The following is a 22363-nucleotide window of genomic DNA, read 5'->3' as shown; positions in this document are numbered from 1 at the left end:
GTCACTGTCCAGGGTGAGGGGAAGATTCTGAGTCAACTGCAAACTCCTGGGTGGTGTCTGGAAGCCACATGTCAGGCCCTTCTGTACCGAGGCAAAGTGTCTCCAGTTTTTATTTTAACAACCCTATAATTTTGGGTTAAGGCTATGCGATGAGGACGTGCAGGATGTGAAAGTGTTGCAGAAATGAAGAGTTGCACAGGACTGGGGAGGGCCAGCAAAAGTGGAGAGGGCCATCCTGCTGCCCACCATTAGGGCAGTTTCTGGGCCCCCAGACGTGTCTGTAACTCTGCCTGAGCATGGCGGGATGGTTCAGGAGCAGCCCGCCCCTGGCTTCCCCTCACCTCACTGCATACCGTTCCTCTGGGTCTGCTGGCTGGGTTTTGGCCGTCAACCTTAGCACTTGCTGGGGGAATGGGCCTACTGCCTGACGGCGTAATCTTAATGGCCTCCCAGAAAGGGTGCGGGACCACAGTGGCTGGTTAGCGGGAAGGTGGGCTCAGCTGAAGAACCCAGCACTACTGAAGGGCTTCAAGGACACCCCCATGCAGATGAGTCTCGGGACCCCCACGTGGCCTTTGGGATGAAAGATGTCTAGGCTTGAACATGGCTGCAGGGCAAAGGGTGCTTTAATTCCTGCAGGTGCAGGAGTGACTTAGTTCCCACTCCTACTTTTGGTGAGCCTCTAAAAACGCCCTTTTCTGGAAGAGAGATTCAACTCCTCTTGTCCCCTTTTCTCCAGGATCTGCCTCTTGGTCGTGTCCTCGTCCTATTTGGCATTCCGCATCTCCCAGCTGGAACAGCAGTTATGCTCCCTGAATTGGGATGGCCCAGTCCCTGGGCACAGGTGATCCCTTTTTCTTCCCAATGCCTCTGGGATTCGGGGTAAGGACCGGACCTAAACCTACAGCCAGGCTGCTTGTTGTGCTGGCTGGACTTAGCCCTGCCCTTGACACGCCGGGCTGATGGACCTCAGTAAGGTCCTGCCGAGTGTGCAGGGCACACAGACCCCGTGCTGACGCATTCTGAAGGGCGGAGGCGCTTCCCTGCCCGCCAGGCCCTCTCTCTGATCTGGGTTTGTCTTCTGTGTGCAGGTAACGCCCACTGGGCCTTGGTCTCCATCCCGCCAAGAAGAGTGCTCGGGTGCTAGTTTCCATCAGCAACCCCGTTGGGTTGATGCTGCTGCCATGCCAGGAATGACTAGGAAGAAAAATATTCCAGCTCCCTCCTTCCCCAACTCTTCGCCCTCTTCCAATGAGTGATCTGAAGTACCTGTTTACAGAGCTCCTACAATATTTGGACTCAGACAAACAGCTAGATTTTTGGAACCAGCTGAGGAGTTCTGTACACTAAGCTTCAGCAACCACTTAAATGAAAAAAAAAAAAATTAACTCTTTCCTTGGAAACAGTTCTGGCACACAGGCAGAGCATGAGGGGCCGCTCCAAGGGACAAAGACCATGCTTCGATACCTGGAACGCAGCTCGCTGACTGTCACATGGCTCACTCCAGTGGGACAGTGGTGGGACAGAGGCCAGAACCCAAACCACCAGTGGGGGCCCTGCTCTCTCCCGTGTGCTGAGAGTCTGTTCTGGAGCCCAAAGGGCTTCTCTGCAGGGATCCAGGCACCTACCTATCAGGCCAAAGGGGAAGTGGGGGGCAAGCTATGAAAGAGGACGAGGCTTGTGACCAGCATTCCGACAAGAGAATGCTCTGTGCTGAGGCTCGGTTCTGGCCCCTCATGAGGAGGCTGGCGGAATCTGGGAGGACACTTCTGCAGCAGGGGTCAGTGGCAAGGGCTGCGAAGGAGAACAGAGTCCAACCTTCCATATCTTCAGCTGCCATTTCCTAGTGAAACGGGGAGCAGGGCCTTTGATCACAGATGGGTACTGAATCTCCCCATGGTGTGCCCAAATATTTCCAAGGTGCCGCAGGTGGAAAGTAGGTATGACAAGGGTTGTGGCTTTGATCTGAGGTCTTGCTTTGTAATCCCTGCCTGACTACCAAGATCTCAGATATGCCAGCAGCAGCTGGTTGCGGGGGCTTGGCTGTGGACTGTCGGGCACCATAGGGCAGAGCTCACTCGTGTCACCTGCAGCTGTTCCATGGGCTCTGTTCTCCATGAATAAGGTGGAGGTGTCCAAAGTGGGTCTGGTACAGTGCAGGGACCAAGCCAAGGGGGTCTGTCTGATATCTTTGGGGACAGGGGAGGTAGGGGGTTGGAAGGGTAGACACAATGGTGGCTTCGCCTTAGAGATTCCTCCTTCTCTGTCAAGAGAAGCTATTCTGAAAAAGCTTCTCCGTGTCTCAGAACTCTGGCCTGCCCTACCTGGGACTCCTGTCTGCTAGGACAGTGCCGTTGGAGGTTCTGGAAGGGCCTTAGTGAGGCGGCCAGTGGTATCAGGGAAAGATACGGGTGATGGGGTGGGTGGTGTCAGAACAGCCACTGTTTTCCCCTCTTCAGACACCTGAGAGGTTAATCGGGGAGAAACCCGGGTGGAAATTATTTATCATGGAGTCATGATTGTCTGTCCTGTTTGTGACAAAATCCAAAAGAGGATCGGGGGGACTGACAGTAGGTGACAGCTCCCTAAGCTCAGACTGGAGGCCTCTTCATCCTCTCCCCATGCCAGGTTCCAGGATTATGTTTAGAGCCTGGCCTTGTGGATTGCTTGCACCAAATCTGTACGTCTCAGGTGAAACTCACTGTTCTGTTCTCCCTACAGTGCCACACTGGATGAATAGCCATCTTTTTTGGGAACCAGCCCCCTTCATCACTCCTTTCCATCATGTTTTCAGGGAAATAATCCTACTTGCCCCAGCGCCTCCCCTCCCATTCCTTGCTGAAGAGTAGGGAGAACAGATCCATTCTCTGAGCCTTGCTAAGTTGAACCAGAGGCCAGGAGAGGTGCCAAGTCATAGGCGACTGTTCCAAACGCTGATGAACATACCCAGCCATGCCCCAGCCTCAGAAAGGGCAGGAGGGCTGTCGGGTCGGTGGCTTTGGGGGCCCTCTTAGGGTCCAGGGGTACGGGTATGCCTGTCCCTCTGCAGGGTCCGCTCTCTGTTTTTCCCTTCTGTCCCCCAGCCTGGTCCTCTGGGGCCAGTGTACCTTCTGCTGTGCTCATTTATAAACTATGTGTATTTATTCAGATTTGCTTGCATTGGCTGATGCTCCTCTAATTCCGAGAGTTTGGTTCAACTATCCTTGGGTTGTTCCACTATGGCATTAGCCTCTGAAAATATTTTTAAATAAAAAACCTGATTTTTCTAGTGTCCTGTAGTATGGAGAGTTCATTTTTACCTTTCTACTACTCACGTAAGGTACTCTTACTGACATATCTGGCACCAAGGAGACTGATGGAGCCCAAGGCATTTCCAGAATCCCAAGTATTGTGCAAATCTCACAGGACTTTGGCTGAGCTGACTCCTACTTCAGGCATATGGCAAAAGGTAAGGATGGCCACAGCAAACCATCATAGCCTTCTGTCTCCTTTGGGGGGACACTGAGAATGCTTCCCCATTTCTCCTGGGCATGCTAAAGCGATGTCTCTGGTTTTAATAGTACTGTTCTTCTGACTCAGGAAGTAAAGTCCAAAACTCAGCACCAGAAAATTCCTGTGAGCTTTTCTATGACATCGAGCCCAGATTATCGGGCAGGTTAAATTCCCATTTGGGCCACATCACCTTGCTTTCTCCCTAGATGCCCTCTCTAGTAGGGATTCATTCATTCAATAAATATTGACCCCAGACTATGTGCCAGGTACTATGCTGGGCAGTGGGGCTGTAGCAGGACCATGTCAGGTCTCATCTCTGCATCTCCATCCACTTGGGTTCCAAGTAAAAGTAACATTCAAGTAAATACGTAAACAAACAAAGTAATTGCAGCTTGTGATTAAGTTCCATGAAGGAAAGAAATAGTGATAGGGGGTAAATAGGGAAATGGTTTTAGCTGGTAGTCAAGAAAGTTTCTCTGAAGTGACGTTTAAGCTGGTGCCTAAAGGATGAGGAGCCAGTCATGTGAAGAGCCAGGAAGAGCCTTCCTGGCAAATGGATCAGCAACTGCAAAAAGTAGGAAAGAGTGCATATAGTTCTGAGGAACAGAGAGACCATCTGCACTGCTCTGGGACACTAATCGAGTGGGAGAATGACATGAAAAGAGGTTGAAGAAGTCAACTCAACAAGAAGAACAAAAAGCACAACCCTATTTAAAAATTGGTAAAGGACTTGAATAGACATTTCTCCAAAAAAGATATACAAATGGCAAACAAACACATGAAAAGATGCTCAACATCACTAATCATTAGGGCCATGCAAATCAAAGCCACAGCCAATACCAGTTCACACTAGGATGGCTACTATCAAAGAAACAGGAAATAAGTGTTGGTGAGGATGTGGAGACATTGCAACCTTTGTGTTCTATAGGTGGGAATGCAAAATGGCGCAGCCACTGTGAAAACAGCATATCAATTCTTCAAAAAATTATAAATAGAACTATGATCTGAACTACCTTACAATACCACTTCTGGGCCTATATCCAAAAGAACTGAAAATGGTCTCACAGAGCTATCTGTACACTCATGTTCATAGAAGCATTATTCACAATAGTTAAAAGGTGGAAGCAACCCAAGCGTCCATTGACAGGTGAATAGATAAACAAATGTGGTATAAACATGCAATGGAATATTAGCCTTAAAAAGGAAGAACATTCCATCATATGCTACAACATGGATGAAACTTGAGGACATTATGCTACACGAAATAAGCCAGACACAGACAAATACTGTGTGATTCCACTTACATGAGATACCTAGGGTAATCAAACTCATAGAGACAGAAAGTAGAATGGAGGTTGCCAGGCGCTGGGGTGGGGAATGGAGAATTATTATTCAACAGGTATAGAGTTTCAGTTTTGCAAGATTAAGAATTCTGGAGATGGATGGTAGTGATTGTTGCACAATGGCATGAATGTACTTCACACTGTGGAACTATGCACTTAAAAATGGTTAAGATAGGAAGTCCTACATCTAAGGACATACAGAAGAAGCCATCTCGAGACTGTAGGAGGGGCGGAGACTGAATGGGCTGGTCCCACACCCACATGTGACCATTAAAAATGGGGCTATCTCGGTTACAGAAGTTCCCCCTGGAGGAGCGAGGGGTCCCAGCCCCACAGCAGGCTCTCCAGCCCAGTGTTCCAGTGCTAGGAAGACAAATCCCCATAACTTCTGGCTGTGAAAACCAGCAGAAATTGTGGCTGAGTGAGACTAGGGCAGCTGCAGTCCCAGGCATTCCTAATAATAGGCCCATGCATGGACTTACTCGCTGAAGGACTGATTTGCTCTGGGCTCCAGCGCTGGGTCTGTGGCTCAGGGAGGTGCCAGAGACAAATGGAGAGGAACTGAGTTGTCTAGCTTTGGGGCAAGGGCTGGAGGGGCAGCTTTGTCGCGGAGGGAGAAGCTGGCGGAAGCCATTGTTTCTTTGTTAAGCAGTCCCCCATCACTGTGTGTAGACGCAGGTGGCCACCATATCTGAATCTCCATCAAACTGGCTAGCACCTTTGTTAAGCCCTCTGCCACTCATTGGTGATTCCCTGAAACCTTTCCCCACCCAACCTGGAGGCCCATACAAGCCTCTTCCAGCGGCTTTTCTGTACAAATGGCCTGTCTTGGCTCACGCTGCTGACTATCCTAAAATCTCTCAAAGGTTCACAAACCCCAAATAAACAGCATCTGACTTCAGCATGTCCTTTAACTCTGGCTGAGCAGCCCTAAGCCCAGCACTAGCAAAAGCTGGCCTTGGTTCATGGCTTGGCTCCTCAAGCCACCCAGTGTGAGTGGCGGCCATCTGCATATTGCTTTGTCGCTCATGCCATGTGGACCTAGGCAGGGCACAGGCTGTGGTTGAACTTGGCCTGCAGTCGGGTCCCTCCCAGGAGGCCCCAGGGCTGGCATGCCTGGTGGCTAGTTTCAGACAGAGCCACAGCATCACATGGCCTCTTTAAGGACAACATACTAAAGGACAGACTGAGCAAGAACCAGAGTCCCACTAAAGCGAACCCTGCTGTATAGGGTCAGCCACTACACAACAGCTCCTCCACTGCAGTCATGGCCAGTCCTCACAACCAATCCCTCCCACTGACATGCAAACAGCAACCAAGGTTCACCAACAACAGAAGAGCACATACAACCACACAGGGGACACAGCTGGAACACCCAGCTCTGGTGACGAGGGAGAATGCACCATTGGGATCCACAGAACAACTATTGAAAAAGGCCACTCTACAAAGTCTGAGAGGCATAGCAGCCCTATTTATCTATTTATTTATCTAATAAATAGTAACAAACACAGATAGGCAGCCAAAATGGGGAGACAAAGAAACATGTCCCAGATAAAAGAACAGGACATAGCCCTAGGAAAAGAACTAAACAAAATGGAGACAAGCAATTTACCAGACGCAGAGTTCACAACACTCGTTATAAGCATACTCAGTGATATCAAGGAGAACTTCAACAAATAGGAAACAAAAATGGAGATAGAAAACATAAAAAAGAACCAGTCAGAAATAAAGAATACAATAACTGAAATGAATAGATGGAATCAACAGTAGATTAGATGAAGCAGAGGATCCAACCAGCAATTTGGAAGATAAGGTAGAAGAAAATACCCAATCAGAACAGCAAAAAGAAAAAAGAAAAAAAAAATGAGGATAGTTTAAGGGGCCTCTGGGACAACATTAGGCATACCAGAAGAAGAGAGAGAGCAAGGAATTGAGAACCTACTTGAAGAAATAATAACCGAAAACTTCCCTAACCTGGCAAAGGAAATAGATATACAAGCCCAGGAAGCACAGAGTCCCACAACAAGACGCATGATAATTAAAATGCCAAAGGTTAAAGACAAAGAGAATTTTTTTTTCTTAAAGATTTTATTGGGGAAGGGAAACAGGACTTTATTGGGGAACAGTGTGTACTTCAAGGACTTTTTCCAGGTCAAATTGTTGTCCTTTCAATCTTAGTTGTGGAGGGTGCAGCTCAGCTCCAGGTCCAGTTGCCATTGTTAGTTGCAGGGGGCGCAGCCCACCATCCCTTGTGGAGTCGAATCGGCAACCTTGTGGTTAAGAGGACGCGCTCCAACCAACTGAGCCATCCAGGAGGCAGCTCAGCTCAAGGTGCCGTGTTCAATCTTAGTTGCAGGGGGCAGAGCCCACCATCCCTTGTGGGAGTCAAACTGGCAACTAAGCCATCTGGCACTGTCCCATGTGGGAATTGAACCAGTGGCCTTCGGCCTTAGGAGCCCAGAACTCCAACCGCCTGAGCCACCGGGCCGGCCCCAAAGAGAGAATTGTAAAAGCAGCAAGAGAAAAGCAATCAATTATGTACAAGGGAGCTCATAAGACTGTCAGCTGATTTCTCAACAGGCTGCAGCTGAACTTGGCCTGCCAGAAACTTTGCAGGCTACCTAGAAGGAATTGGCAGGAAATATTCAAAGTGATGAAAAGCAAGGACCTACAACCAAGACTGCTCTGCCCAGCAAGGCTATCATTTACAATCGGAGGACAGATAAAGAACTTCCCAGACAAGAAAAAGCTAAAGGAGTTCATCATAACCAAACCAGTATTACAAGAATGTTAAAGGGACTTCTTTAAGACAAAAAAAAAAAAGAAAAAATATGAATAATAAAATGGCAATAACTACATATCAACAATTACTTTCCATGTAAACGGAGTAAATGCTCCAATCAAAAGACATAGGAGGCTGAATGGATAAGAAAACAAGACCCTTACATATGCTGTCTACAAGAGACTCACTTCAGGTTGAAAGATACGCACAGACTGAAATAAAGGGATGGAAAAACGATATTTCATGAAACTGGAAACAAACAAACAAAAAAGCTGTGGTAGCAATACTTATACTAAACAAAATAGACTTTAAAACAAAGGCTATAACAAGAGACAAAGAAGGACCCAGTAATCTTACTTATGGGTATTTATCCGAAGAAACCCAGAATGCTACATTGAGGGGACGAGTGCATCCATCTGTTCATTGTAGCAGTGTTTACAGTAGTCACGATGTGGAGGCAGCCTGGGTGTCTGTGATGGGTGAATAGATAAAGAGTAGGTGGTACATAGACTCATATACTATGGAGTATTGCTGGGCCATGGACGGGTATGGGTTCTTGCCATCTGCGGCGGCATGGATGGACCTGGAGGGCTTTGTGCTGAGAGGAGTATGTCAGACAGAGAAGGACAGATGCAATGTGATTTCACTTATATATGGAATCTAAAGAACAAAACAAACAAAATAGAAACAAACTCATAGATATAGAGGACAGTTTGATGGTTGTCAGATGGGAGGTTGATTGGGTATGAGAGAAAAAGGAGAAGGGATTAAGAAGTACAAATTGGTAGTTACAAAATAGTCGAGCGTATGTAAAGTAAAGCATAGGGAATATAGTCAATAATATGGTAATAACTACCTGTAGTGGCAGGTGGGTACTAGACCAGGGGTGCCAAAAAAATATGTACAAGTGGATACTTTGGTCAACGTTGCTCAAGCAGTAGTTCGCCATAATCAGAAGTGTCTGGACGCTGATGGTAACCATTTTGAGCACCTCTTGTAATTGCAAAAGTCAAACGTGACTTGTATTATTTTTTTTAAATTGGTATATATTGAGTATTACAATTTTAATAGTTTTTTCCTTTCTTAAAATGTGTATGCATTTTTTGGGCACCCTCTGAGATACACACACACACACACACACACACACACACACGCACAAGGTCTGACAATTAAGTTCGCAAACTCCTCCTAGAAAAGTGCTACCTGCCTCATTGCTGACTATCACTACTGTCACCTTCGAAGTACTCCCCTTGGGATGCTATGCACCAATGCCAGTGCCTAGTCCACTCATCATAGCAATTTTGGAACTCTTTTTCTGGAATGGCCATCAGAGCTGTCATTGTATGACCCTTGATGTCCTGAATGTCATCAAAATGTCTTCCTTTCAATATTTCCTTTATCTTCGGGTAAAGAAAAAAATCATTGGGGGCCAGATCAGGTGAGTAGGGAGGGTGTTCCAATACAGTTATTCGTTTACTGGCTAAAAACTTCCTCACAGACAGTGTCGTGTGAGCTGGTGCATTGTCGTGATGCAAGAGCCATAAATTGTTGGTGAAAAGTTCAGGTCATCTAACTTTTTCATGCAGCCTTTTCATCACTTCAAAATAGTGAACTTGGTTAACTGCTTAGTTAACCAGTTGGTACAAATTCATAATGAATAATCCCTCTGATATCAAAAAAGGTTAGCAACATCGTTGTGACAAGTTTGCAAACTTAATTGTCAGAATATATATATTGTATTGCAGGAACCTCAGTTTTGCAACATGGGCTGTAGCCAGCTGTGAGGAAAGGTCATGAGAGGGACAGAAGTTCTAGTGAAAAGGGCATTCAGGAAGAGCTCTGGGAAAACTGCATTCCACCAGAGACATCCTGGGAGCAGGAAACTGCCTTCATGCTCACTACCCCCTCCCAGGCGCTCAGCCAGCCAGCCTTGGCACTCCTACCTGGGGCGTTGGCATTAGGACACTTATCAAGCTGGATGTGAATCTGTGTGGCTCCCGTCTCCTAGCTGCTGGGACGCAGAATCAGGGTGTCCTAGAGCAGAGAAGCTTCTCAGAGAGGGCTCTCTGGTTTGCCTCAAACCGCAACTGAGGCCAAATCCCTGGACTGGTCTCTCTCTGAGGGGAAGGGATGTCAACAGCGCCACTAGGTGGCAGCAAAGTCCAGCAGGAACTGGAGCCCAGGCGGTAAGGAACAGACTTCTTTCGTCTTTCTTAAAACAAAAACAAAAACAAACCCAACCCCGCTGTCCCCTTTCAGGGTGAAAATGGGCCCAGGCCTGGTCCAAGTCCACTGAACTGCCTAGCCAACAGGCCATTTCTTCCCTATCCGCTTCGGTCCTTTATCTTCCTCTCTTCCCTGGCCTGAGGTGATTCTCAAAGGAAAGCACTCCCAAGGGCTCTCCAGCCCCTCTGAAGGTCAGGCCAGCAGGAAGGCAGAACTGACAGAGAGTGAAGGACAAAAGTGTGTGCTTGTGTTGGAGGGGCGGGGGTGCAGGAGGAGGGTGGGAGCTCAGCTTTTCTTCCCACGAGGGCACAGAAATCTCGGGCTTCCACCCTGACCTGCCCTCATTGGCAATAGCACCTCCTTTTACTCAGGGCACAGAATTACAGAAAACTGGCTCCTGCAAAGTGTGATTTCAGGGGGCAACAACTCTTTCTCCTCCTCCTTCATTTAGAGATAAAGAGCTGGACCCCAGAGATGAGGGGATTCAAATTTAACAGTTACATATACTTGTCCACTGAAAGTGAAAGGGAGGCCGGTTAAGGCTCTGAAATGATGATCCGGAGAAACCGGAATCCATCCCTCTGCGTGTCTGACCTCTACAGAGCCAGGGAGCACCTGGCGCCCTGCAGGCCCTTCTTGCTGGCCGCCTTTGAGTTGGCAGCGCTCCTTGCCTTCCTGGAATGTGTTCCTTCTTGTTTGCCACTCAGTGCCTGGCCCAAAGCCAGACCTGGGTTGCTCGGAATACTATGTCCCACTTGCTTCTCTCACAGGATCTGAGGCAAGGCTCTCTCTTCCGCTTGGGGACAGGCCAGGCCCTCACTGCAGCCTCACCCCACCGGTGCTGACTTCTCTTGGTTCATCAGACCCTCCAGTGGCCGAGAGCAAAAGCACTTAAGGAGGACACAGCTGGGACCTCAGCAAAGCAGAGTGTGGCGTATTGATGTCTTATCCTATTGGCAGCCTTCCAAATTGGGCCAGAGTGGGCAAAGTGTCATTCACAAGCTGTTTATTAACTGGCTAAATGCAGAAAGGTTGGCTTAGGCACCACTTTGGAAGAACGTGACACCCACTGCTGCTGGATTCACTGTAGCATGAAGGCGTGTTAATTGGTGTAGGATTTCTGATGGAAGTTTTTCTTTGCTGTTAATTCCAAATACCAGGCTAGTCTGAATGCATGCTCTCTCCAGGATGTAACTACATTTAAATGATTTATTAAGCACTTTCTACTGACTCTGGAATGTATGCTTCTGTAGGTACCATGATCCTACAATTTTCAGAGCACTTCGCTGAGTACCAGCCCTATATAAGGTGCTTTTTATACTCAAATCACTTGACTCTCAATGTAAGAAACTCTCAATACAACAACATGGTTTTCACACCTTACGCTGTGGAAACTGAGACCAAAAGGCCAGAAATACAATATGGACCCCTTCGGGGAGTTTCTTGAGGAGACAAGGTAGAGGGACTAGCCGTGTAACTGTGTAAGACATGTGCGCCCACGATAAGCACTCAGGGGCAGAGGGTGTGCAGCCTGCGTGGGCTTCAAAGAGGGAGTAAGATTTGGATCAGAGCAGCGAGGTGGGAAGGATCCTTACACGACGAGAACATTGGTAAAAGGATGGTGGTGAGGCGGATGGTACAGATGAAAGCTTGGGAGATGCAGAGTCAGTGCTGGGAGTGGATTCCTAAGTGGGCAATATCCCTCTGGATGAAGAGAAGAGACTTGATTTTCCGGGAAGTCAGGAGCTACTGGAGCTGCTGGAGCTCAGGAATGATGGATAAATTTGATGGTTTAGGAATATAGGTTTGGCAGTGGAGTGCAAGACAGATTCAAAGTCCAGCAGAATCATCTAGGTCAGTCTCTTCACCTCAGTAACAGCTGAAATTTTGGTCTGCATAATTCTTTGTTACGGGTGGCGGGGGGTCAGCAGGTGCATTGGAGGATGCTTCGACACATCCTTGGCTTCTGCCCACCTGAGGCCAGTAACACCCCCCCAGCCCCCTAAACACATCTGCAGACATTGCCAAAGGTCCCCAGGGGGAAACATTGTGTCTGACGAAGAATCACTGGTCTAGATGGTGGGAGGTTATGGCTTGGAACTCAGAATATTGGCAGGTAGTTTCATAACTAACTGCATCCATCTATGGATTTTTAGAATAGCTGACAAAAGTAAAAATGGTTTCCTCGCCACAGGACATCCATCATCAGTGCCTAAACCTTAATGACCTGGAGAAAGAGGCTTCCGAAGTACATCGTTCTGCATATTCAAAGCCTCTAGAGGATACTCCAAAGCTACAGAGAATGTGCTCTAGACTCATTAGCAAGAAAGAGGCTGATATCAGGATATCTCTCCCAACCCCACACCCCCAAGTCACATCTTACTCAACGGCCACTTTTAGTAAGGAATGCCCAATCTGTCTGCCAGCAGAGAAGCTACTGGTCTGTGATTTCGCTAGGTTTGCATTCTCCTTTCTAAAATTCTGTGTTTGGCAGGTGGTGGAGTGGAGGGATGGAATCCGGCCTGCCAGTGAAGAGCCATGATTTATCACGATGTATCTTTGTCTAAAGCAGAAATCGGTGAAGGACAGCCTGCTGCTGCCCGCTTGTTTTTGGAAATAGCTTTAGTGGAACACAGCCATGCTCGCTTGTTTATATGTAGTCTGGCTGCTCCGGAACTCCAAAGGAAGCCTTGACCAGTTACAACAGAGACCGCGTGACCTGTAAACCTATACTATTTACTATCTGGCCCTTTCAGAAGACTTTGCTAATCCCTGGTCTAAAGGAAAAATGCCTGTGTTGTACAAAATTGTGGACTCAGATTTTCATTCTGTTGCTGGGGATGACAGATTTTCATTTTTTCCCATTTTAATAGTTATCATGGAGTGCTTCCTGTGGGCTAGGCACTGTGCTAAGTGCTTGGAGTATATTAGTGAATTAAGCAGGTAAAAAAAACCTTTGTCTTCATGGAGGTTACAGATTCCAGCAGTGAGGGGAGGGAGATAAGACAATAAGCAATCAAGATAATAAATTATACAGTGTGTCAGAACGTGTTAAGTGCTAAGGGAAAAAGAAAAATGTGAAGCAAAAAAAAGGGTGGTTGGCGATGCTGATGAAGTAGCACAGGTAAAAGGGGATGGTCCGATGGAGAACATTTAATGAAGTGAGAGAATAACTGTGGGGCATTCCAGGCAGAGCGAACAGCCCATGCAGAAGGTCTGCGGTGGAACGGGGCCTGGCTTGTTCAGGAATGGCCAGGACGCCGGTGTAGCTGAAGAGAAAGAACAAAGGGCAGGACCGAGAAATGAGGTCAGCCAGCGGGCAGCACATGGTGGCGGGGGCTGGGGACACCATATAAGACTACTGTGCGAACTCTGGTTTTTACTCTGGATGAAATGGGAAGCAGAGGAGTGAATAAGCTTATATTAGACAGGTTTTAAAAGGATGCCCCTTGGCTGCTTGGGAGGGAAAGGTGGAAGCAGGGAGACCAGTTAGGAGGCCTCTGTGGCAATCCAGGTGAGAGACGATGGTGGCTCTGACTAAGCTGGTAGGAGTAGAGAGGGTGGAAAAGGGAAGATTCTGGATATATTCTGAAGGTAAAAATAATAGGATTTCCTGTCAAACTAGAGATGGAATATAATAGAGAAAGAGTCATAAAGGATTACTCCATGTTTTTTGGCTTGAAAGGATGGATAGAGTTGCCATCCGCTGAAATGGAGAAAGCCATGAGTGGTGCAGTTCTTGGGAGATCAGAAATATAATATTGGACATGTTAAGTCTGAGATGAGTTTAAGACTCTAAGTGGGGATGACAAGTGAGCAATAGACCAAATGGGTCTGATGTTCGAGAGAGAGGTCTGGGAGATAATCAATTTGGAAACTGTCGACACACTGATGCTATTTAAAAGCATGAGACTGGGTGAGCTCACAGGACGGAGTGTGTGTCGCTGGAGGGGAGGACGCAGGCCTGAGCCCTGTGGCACACCGTGAATAAGAGATCAGGAAGGAAAGGAGGAACTAGCAAAGGAAACTGAGGAGTGCCTGGTGAGGTAGGAGGAGAAACAGAAGAGTCTGGTGTTCTGGAAGCTAAATACCATATATCAAGGAGGAGACTGACAAATGCTGCCAACAAATCAATTTTTTTACTGTGGCTCAACAAAATTTCTTTCGCATTTGAATGCAACCCAGAAATTTCCAAGTGGGACAGTTCCTAACAACTTAATGTTTAGGGGTCAGTCTTTGCAGCACTGCTATTTATAACAACATGAGAACTAACCAAAAAGCCTAACAGCGGGGAAATGCCTAAGAAAATCATGACCTATTAACTTGATGTAACCCCACGTTACCTTTAAATGTAACAAGCGTACAACAAGTGTGGAAATTCATAAAAAACAGAATTAAAATAGTGCTTACAACTATGTAAAATGTAAAAAATCTCTAAGAAATCAGCAGATAAATTGAAGAGATGTCCATGGTTAGAGTTGCATGTTTTGTAAGTTCCTTATTTTCTGTCAGGTTGCTTAAGTTCATCAAACCCTTCCCCTACAACAGCTTGCTCTCATGCAAGCATAAAATATTGTGCTGATGAACATGACATTTTGATTTCTGCTGCAATGCCGTGGAAAGATGATGGGCTGTTTTTTTGCGACTTTTATTTTAAAACATAGCTAACACACAACATTATATCAGTTTCAGGTGTATACCATAATTGTTCAACATTTATGTACCTAAAGAAGTGATCACCATGATGAGTCCAGCAACCATCTGACACGGTGCCATATTGCAATATTATTGACTATATTCCACACATTGTATGTTACATCCCCATGACTTATTTGTTTTATACCTGGAAATTTGAACTTCTTATTCCCCTTCACCTTTCCTCCCCCTTTTCAATGTTTCAATTACAGTTAACATTCAATGTTATTTTATATTAATTTCAGATGTATAGCATATAACATTTATATAATTTAAGAAGTGATCCCCCTGACTAGTCTAGTACCCACCTGGCATTATGCATAGTTACTACCATGTTATTGACTATATTTCCTATACTTTACCTCCCCATGACTATTTTGTAATTACCACTTTGTACTTCTTAATCCCTTCACCTTTTTCACCCTGTCCCTCAACCCCTCTCCCATCTATCACCCTGATAAATCTAGTACCCATCTGACATCATACATAGCTATACAATATTATTGGCTCTATTCCTTATGCTATACCCTACATCCTCACGACTACTATGTAACAACAAATTTGTATTTCATAATCCCTCCCCCTTTTTCACCCACCCCCAAACCTCCCTCACATCTGGCAACCATCAAAATGTTCTTTGTATCTGAGTGTTTCTGTTTTTCAGGTTCCACATATAAGCAAAATCACACTGCATCTGTCTTTCTCTGTCTGACATACTCCACACAGAACAATACCCTCAAGGTCCATTCATGCTGCTGCAGATGGCAAGCAAGCCCTTCTATGATGAGCAATATGCCATTGTATATATGCACCACCTCCTCTTTATCCATTCTTCTATCAATGAACACCCAGGCTGCCTCCACATCTTGGCCATTGTAAACAATGCTGCAATGAACATATGGATGCACACATCTCTTCAAAGTAGTGTTTTGGGTTTCTTCAGATAAATACCCAGAAGTGGGATTACTGGGTCCTTTTTGTTTCTGGTTATAGCCTTTGTTTTAAAGTCTATTTTGTCTGGTATAAGTATTGCTACCCCAGCTTTTTGTTTTTTCCATTTCCATTTTCATGAAGTAACTTTTCCCGTCCCTTTACTTTCAGTCTGTGTGCGTCTTTCAATCTGAAGTGAGTCTCTTATAGGCAGCATATATATGGGTCTTGCTTTCTTATTCATTCAGCCACCCTATCTTTTGATCGGAGCATTTAATCCATTAACATTTAAAATAATTGCTGATAGACATATAGTTATTGCCATTGTATTATTCATATTTTTTATCTTTTTCTTTTCTTTTGTCCTAAAGAAGTCCCTCTAAGATACTTTGTAAAACTGGTTTGGTGGTGATGAACTCCTTTAGCTTTTTCTTGTCTGGGAAGCTTATGTGTCCTTCAGTTTTAAATGATAGCTTTTCTGGGTAGAATAATCTTGGTTGTAGGTCCTTGCTTGCCATCACTTTGAATCACTTGCCAATCGCTTCTGACCTGCAAAGTTTCTGTTGAGAAATCAACTGACAATCTAATGGGAACTCCCTTATAAGTTACTAGCTGCCTTGCTCTTGCTGCTTTTAGGATTGTCTCTCTGTCTTTAAGCTTTAGCATTTTATTTTTTTATTTTTTTTATTTTATTATTTTATTTTATTTTATTTTTTTTTAGGCTTTTAAATTTTTTTATTTTTAAAAAATACATAGCTGGAATCACTTTATTTCTACTGTGGAAAAATTATCATGAATTATTCAAGATTTAATTACATCAAGATAAATTGAGCCTCCTTACAGTTTAGATACAACAGATCTTTGCAAAGCTAAGTAAGCTTACTAACTGCTGAATTTTTTACATTAATTTTCACAATTGTTTTTATGGCTTATGTACTCACTAAACAATTTTTTCAACATCACTTAAAATGACTGAAAGACAAATGTCTCCAATATATGAAATATGTAAATGTATATTAATTAGAATTAGAACACTTTCTTCAGGGGAAAAAATGTTAATAGCTTAATAATAATTGTTTATACATCAGAGTTGAGAAAATGAACTCACCTGGAATTTTTGTTTCAATTTTAGAAAATATCGTACTACTTAGAAACCAGTCTTAAACCTTAAACTCACACCCCACATCTTTATCATCTCAAGTTGAAGTCTTACCATCTTAACACTGGGTAGCAGAGCTTCCTTGTGGCTACTGAAGAAGGGGGCACCAGCTCCCTAGCAACTGCTCTAACCGTGACTGAACAGGCATACAAATCAACCCCATTCCACTTGCATATTCACTCTGATTTGCAACAATAAGACCTGGATGAAAAGATCATGAAAAAATTGACTAGAAATATTTTTAAAGTTATAATCTTCCTTTGGCAGACCACCAGGGAGTTTGTATCTTTCAGACAGAATCTATAAATTCAGTTCCTACAGATTTTTATTTTTAAATTTTTACAAAGGAGATGATTACATAGAAAACATCCAAAAAAAAAAATCTAGAGAATTACAAATTAAGAAAATGCAATGAGATACATATGTTTCATTCCCTTTTCCAATACTTGTTTACAACTTTGCTTTCTTGGAAGGGAATTCATGAGCTATAATACTTGAGGAGATTCTCATCTGTAGGTTTTAGGATTTTCTTATCTGCCATATTCACCACCCATCCAGGAGCAAGACCAAAGAAAATCTGCCTTGGATCCTTTCGAGTACTAAGCATTTTGAAGAGTTCATCTTTAGTGATATCAGGTAAAATATAACCATACTTCTTGGCGAGCTCAAGTCTTGCTTCAGGAAATTTGGCAGGATCCGCCAGGTAACCACGGTTCTTTGCATCAGTGTAATATGGGACCAGGGCTTCAGGTGGAAGCATTTGTTTTGGAATGGGTTGTCCCCGTAGAAAGAATGGAACAGGTTTGCATAGAATTTCCAGACTTCTTGGATCATAGAAGGTTGTAGTAAGAACACCACCATTTTTTTCAATTGCAACAATGGCTAGTTCTGAAGCCAACTGTACTTCAATATTAACTTTCGCCTTAAAGGTGTCAGCACCCTCCTCTACCAGCTGAACACCATAATCTCTTTTAAGTGGCTGGATGGTCACACCTCTCCCATTAACAAGCTGGGTTAAGTCGATAGGTTGAGTAGGATCAACTCGACCCAAATCAATAAGATACTGCAGTCTGTTGAGACTTAAAGGTTGATACTGGCGTCTGAAGCTATGTCGTTCATTAAACCCATATTTGGGGATTCGGATGTAAAATGGAGTCTGGCCTCCCTCAAAGCCCAGTCTGGGCCGGGTTCCTCTCTGCCGTTCTCCTTTATGGCCTCTGCCACATTTTCTACCTCTTCTCTGACCTCTTGGTCGTCTTTCCGGTTTCCTGGAACCTGGATTCGGCTTTAAGTTAGCCAGACTCACACGGGGCAGGCCCCGGAGCAGGTCCAGAGGCCTGGCCCCACGACCTTTCAAGGGACTGGCCATGACCCGCAAGGCCGAGAACATCCACGGCCGGCCGCCCTTAGCTCAAGCTTTAGCATTTTAATTATGATGTGTCTTGGTGTGGGCCTGTTTGGGTTCATCTTGTTTGGGATTCTCTATGTTTCCTGGGCTTGTATGTCTTTCTCTAGGTTAGGAAAGTTTTCAGTCATTATTTCTTCAAGTAGGTTCTTAATCCCTTGCTTTCTCTCTTCTCCTTCTGGTACCCTATGATGCAAATATTTGTACATTTAATGTTGTCCCAGAGGCCCCTGAAACTATCTTCATTTTTTTTGGATTCTTTTTTCTTTTGTTATTCTGATTGGATGTTTTCTGCTATCTTATCTTCCCAATTGCTGATTCAGTCCTCTGCTTCATCTCATCTACTGTTCATTCCCTCTAATGTAGTCTTTATTTCAGTTTTTGCATTCTTTATTTGTCACTGGTTCTTTTTATGTTTTCTATCTCCATTTTTGTGTTTCCTATTTGTTGGAGTTCTCCCTGAGATCATAGAGCATCCTTATAATAAGTGCTTCGAACTCTGTCTCTGGTAGCTTGCTTGCCTAAATTTCGTTCAGTTTTTTTCCTGAACTTTTCTCCTGTTCTGTCATTTGGGACATTTCTTTGTTTCCTCAGTTTGGCTGCCTCTCTGTGTTTATTTCTATGTATTAGGTAGATCTGCTATGTCTCCCAGTCTTGGTCGGGTGGCCTTATGTAGTAGGTGCCCTGTGAGTGCACAATCTCCCTTATCACCTGCACTGGGTGCTCCAGGAGTGTCCCTTTTGTGGATTGTGTGTACCCTCCTGTTTAGGTGAGCCTTGATTGCTATTGGCACGTCAGTGGGTGAGACTGACCCTCAGGCTGACTGGCTGTGGGGTTTGGCCACGTGTACAACTTATGGGCTGCTGTGCAGGGGGCTTATTGAATGCAGTGGGATTTGTCTCAGTGGGCGCTGGTGCCTGTTGAGATCACCCTTTGGGCGTGCCACTTGTGGGGCTAGTTGGGTAGTGCTTTTCCGTGGTCTGAAGCTAACCTCCAAGTATGTTAGTTCTGGGGCCTGTTGGGAGGGGCTCTGGTGCAGGCCCGGGTCAGTCACTGCCTGTTACTGGCCAAGGACTACCTGGTAGGAGCTATAAAGTGATTGTCATGCAGGGATTCATGCGGGGTCTCAGCTCCCGCTCCCCACATAAGAAAGCAGGATATGGGGAAGCCAAGAAGGAACACCCACGGAGCCATAGATAGGGGAGTCATACCACTATAGTCTCGCTGGCGGCTGGGTTGGAGACACAGGAGGCAGGAGCCATACGATCTGCAACCTGCTGTCCACTTGTCTACCAACCAACCCCACTTGCTAGCTGTAATCCACCGTGCTAACTGCAATCTGCCCTGCTAGCTCAGCCACCATCCTCTTGCTAGCCCCCCTTTTCTGCTAGCGCAGCCACAGCAGTTATATTAGTGGCCAGTGGCTCACTGGTTACAGCTGATGGTCAACTAGCCACAGCTGATGGCCATCCAATCACAGTTGATGGCCATTTACTACCTGAGCCAGCACCTTTCCACGTGAGGCCGAGAGCCTGGAAACTGCACTCCTGGCTCTGTCCCCACAGTGATCCACAGTTGGTCACTGCCTGTGCTGGACCTGGAGGTGCATGAGGCCATGTTCCGAAGTGAGGATGCCTGCCACCAGTACTGAGTCTGGAGTAGCTCTATAAAAAGCCAGGACACACCGAGACCTGCTGTTACCTATCAGCTCCTGTAAGGTTCACCTGCTGATAAAACCTTGTGCAATACAGAGTTTGGTGTGGTGGGGGGGTCTCAGTGAGTCACCAAGGTGGAATGAGTGGAGCTCACCAGGCCAATCAGATTCAGATTTGGTCTGTGAGGGCGGGCTCAACACAGGAATGATGACGCCCGCCTGCTGGCTTCATAGGAGGAGGACCCCCACACAGAGAAAATGGGGACTATCTTCAAGCCCTCACTGGAAGACACACACCTCAGTCTGCCTCTTGTTTGTCTCCAAGGCCCCCTGAGTCACTGACTTTCCGTGGGACTACAGAGTGAGTGCCTGTGAGCAAGTCTGTGCGTCGGCCCTTTAAGAGGATATCTGGGTTTCCCATAGTCTTCCATCCCACTGGATGGTTGGAATCCCCACTGTTTTCACAGCCAGATGTTGCGGAGGCTCCTCTTCCTGACACCAGTACTCTGGGTCGGGGTCTTGTTGTGGGGCTGACATCCCTTGCTACTCCATGGGGAACCTCTGTGGCTGAGATATCCCTCCTGGTTCTCAACCACCAGGTTGTGGATTGTGTGTGCCCTCCTGTTATATTTGAGCCTTGATTTGCTATTGGCACGTCAGTGGATAGGATTGACCCTCAGGCTGACTGGCTGTGGGGTTTGGCCACATTCACAGCTTATGGGTTGCTGTGCGTGGGTGGGAGTAGGGTGGGGGGGTGGTAACTTATTGCATGCATGGAGTGGGATTCGCCCCAGCGGGCGGCTTGGGGCCAGCCTATTTCACATCTCTGCCCCTCCTACCAGTCTTGATGTGGCTTTTTCTTTATATCCTTTGTTATAAAACTTCTGTTCAGTTAGACTTCAGATGGTTCTCCACATTAGTTGTTCTATAATTTAATGGTAATCCCGTGTGTTCACGGGATGAGGCAAGCACAGCATTTATCTACTCCATGATGGGCTGGGTTTTGTGGGTGTTGTTTTTGATAAATTGCTTCTATATTTGCATTTATTCATTCAACAAATTACCAGTGTCTATGTGCCAGGCACTATATTTAAGCAGCAGGGATTCAATGGTGAACAAATTCAGACATGTTGCCTGGCCTTCAGGGTTTTTATAGTTTAGTGTACATCAAAAATTGTACAGGATTTGGGTACACAGAAAGGATTCATGATTCTAGGGAATGGTTCTTTTTTTCCCCCCTTTCTTCCACCTCCCTTCTGCCCCCCACTTGGGTTCAAGCCGTTGTTCTCAGTCTAGTTGTGTAGGACACAGCTCTCTGGCCCATGCTGGTATTTTGAGCCTTGTGCTCCGCCCGGCTGAGGCAGGCAGTAGCCAGTTGTCGGTTGGCTGCTTATAGCAGCTCACGGCAGCTCTCCCCGGCTGCCGGCCACTCACGCTGGCCATCGGACGCTCATGGCAGCACACGGTAGCCCACGGCAGCATGGCATTAGGAGCATGGCGTTAGGAACATGGCACTCCAACCACCTAAGCCACTGGGCCGGCCCAGGGATTGTTTAACAAAGAAAGCAAGCTAGTCTGGGGCATCAGGGAAGATTTCCCTGAGAAGAGATTACACAGGAGTTTCCCTCATGAAGAGTGTGGGAGAGTTGGGGGAGGGGAAGGGGAGAACATCAAGTGGGACGGCTTCAAAGGGAGAAAAGAATGTGTTGAGTTGGAGGAACTAAAAGAAGGTCTACAGAGTTAGAGCTCAGTAAACTAGTGCAAGAGTGGTCTAGCTTGTAAAGAGGCGGGAGAAGCAGGAAGGCATGAGATTGTGCAGAGCTTTATTAAAGATATTGGCAGAATACAAAATTGATGAGGGGGTGAAAAGTTTGTGTGAATACTGGAAGACTACTTTAGAAGCTATTGTGGCTATTTAGATGAGAGACGATGGTTGTTTGGACCATAATGGTGCCATTGGCGATAGAAATACATGGATTTAAAGGCTATTTAAGATGTAGAACGAACACGATTAGGCGATTGATAGATGTGAAGTGTGTGAGAGACAGACAAGTCAAGGATGATTCCTAGATTTCTGGCTAGAACTGGGAATGGTGGGGGCAGTGCTGCCACTTTCTGAGGGAGGGAATATTGCTAGAGCAGGTTTGATGGGGGAAGATGATTTGAGCTTTAGGATTTGTTGGGTTTGAGTTGCCTATGGAATATGCAATGGAAGATGTCTAGTAGGCTGGTAAATGGATATACAGGTAACAGTTTGGGAGAGTTCAGGAGATGACGTACAGGTCTTACGTGCACAAATCTATTGCTGGCCTGGGGAACGGACCGGAGAGAGACTAAGAAATGTACAGAATGAGGAGAAGAGGGCTTTGGGGACAAAACTCTGAGAATCTATAGTAAGGGGAGAAGAAACTTGCAAATAAGAATGAGTGGCCAGAGAAGTACTAGGAAAACAAGGTATCGCATCAGTTAAAGGAAGAGTGGTTTGAAAAGGAGGATTTAATGTTGCTAGGACTACTAGTAAAGTAAGAACCATTAGTGATTTTACTGAGAATTTTTGTAGTGAGAACAGAATGTAGATTAAAGTGGGTTGAGCAGTGAGAGGTAGGTGAAGAACTGTGACACTTTAGAGCGGCTGTAAAGAGGAGGAAAGCGAAAGGTCAGTATCTAGAGGCAGACA

At 45.8% G+C, this 22363-nt stretch overlaps 2 protein-coding genes across 12 annotated transcripts in view; one reads left to right on the top strand and one right to left on the bottom strand.

The window, feature by feature from the left end:
• GRAMD2A (GRAM domain containing 2A) overlaps positions 1-3239 on the top strand; it is a 30826-nt gene extending 27587 nt beyond the window's left edge. For 5 of the 11 annotated variants that reach the window (XM_033106831.1, XM_033106838.1, XM_033106830.1 and 2 more), the window contains 2 exons: positions 740-844; positions 1092-3238. In XM_033106831.1, coding sequence (XP_032962722.1) covers positions 740-844; positions 1092-1095 — 109 coding nt within the window. In that variant the 3' untranslated portion in view covers positions 1096-3238. Of the gene's footprint in view, positions 1-739; positions 849-1091 lie in introns of those variants that run through there. The other 6 variants (XM_033106833.1, XM_033106832.1, XM_033106828.1 and 3 more) reach the window with 3 other exon arrangements.
• A 12952-nt stretch (positions 3240-16191) lies between these two features.
• Positions 16192-18031, bottom strand: LOC117022858 (39S ribosomal protein L15, mitochondrial-like). Its single transcript, XM_033107036.1, has one exon. The coding sequence runs from the start codon at positions 18015-18017 to the stop codon at positions 17106-17108; it is 912 nt and encodes a 303-aa protein (XP_032962927.1). The 5' UTR covers positions 18018-18031; the 3' UTR covers positions 16192-17105.
• Between the last annotated feature and the right edge of the window lie 4332 nt (positions 18032-22363).

This window comes from Rhinolophus ferrumequinum, chromosome 6 (assembly GCF_004115265.2).
Source record: "Rhinolophus ferrumequinum isolate MPI-CBG mRhiFer1 chromosome 6, mRhiFer1_v1.p, whole genome shotgun sequence".
Classification (NCBI taxonomy): Eukaryota; Metazoa; Chordata; class Mammalia; order Chiroptera; family Rhinolophidae; genus Rhinolophus; species Rhinolophus ferrumequinum.
This window is presented reverse-complemented; position numbering and strand designations above follow the sequence as displayed.

What these genes read in the sequence shown, in the direction of transcription:
- LOC117022858 (XM_033107036.1), bottom strand. Translation starts at nt 18,017, where the DNA reads ATGTTCTCGGCCTTGCGGGTCATGGCCAGTCCCTTGAAAGGTCGTGGG.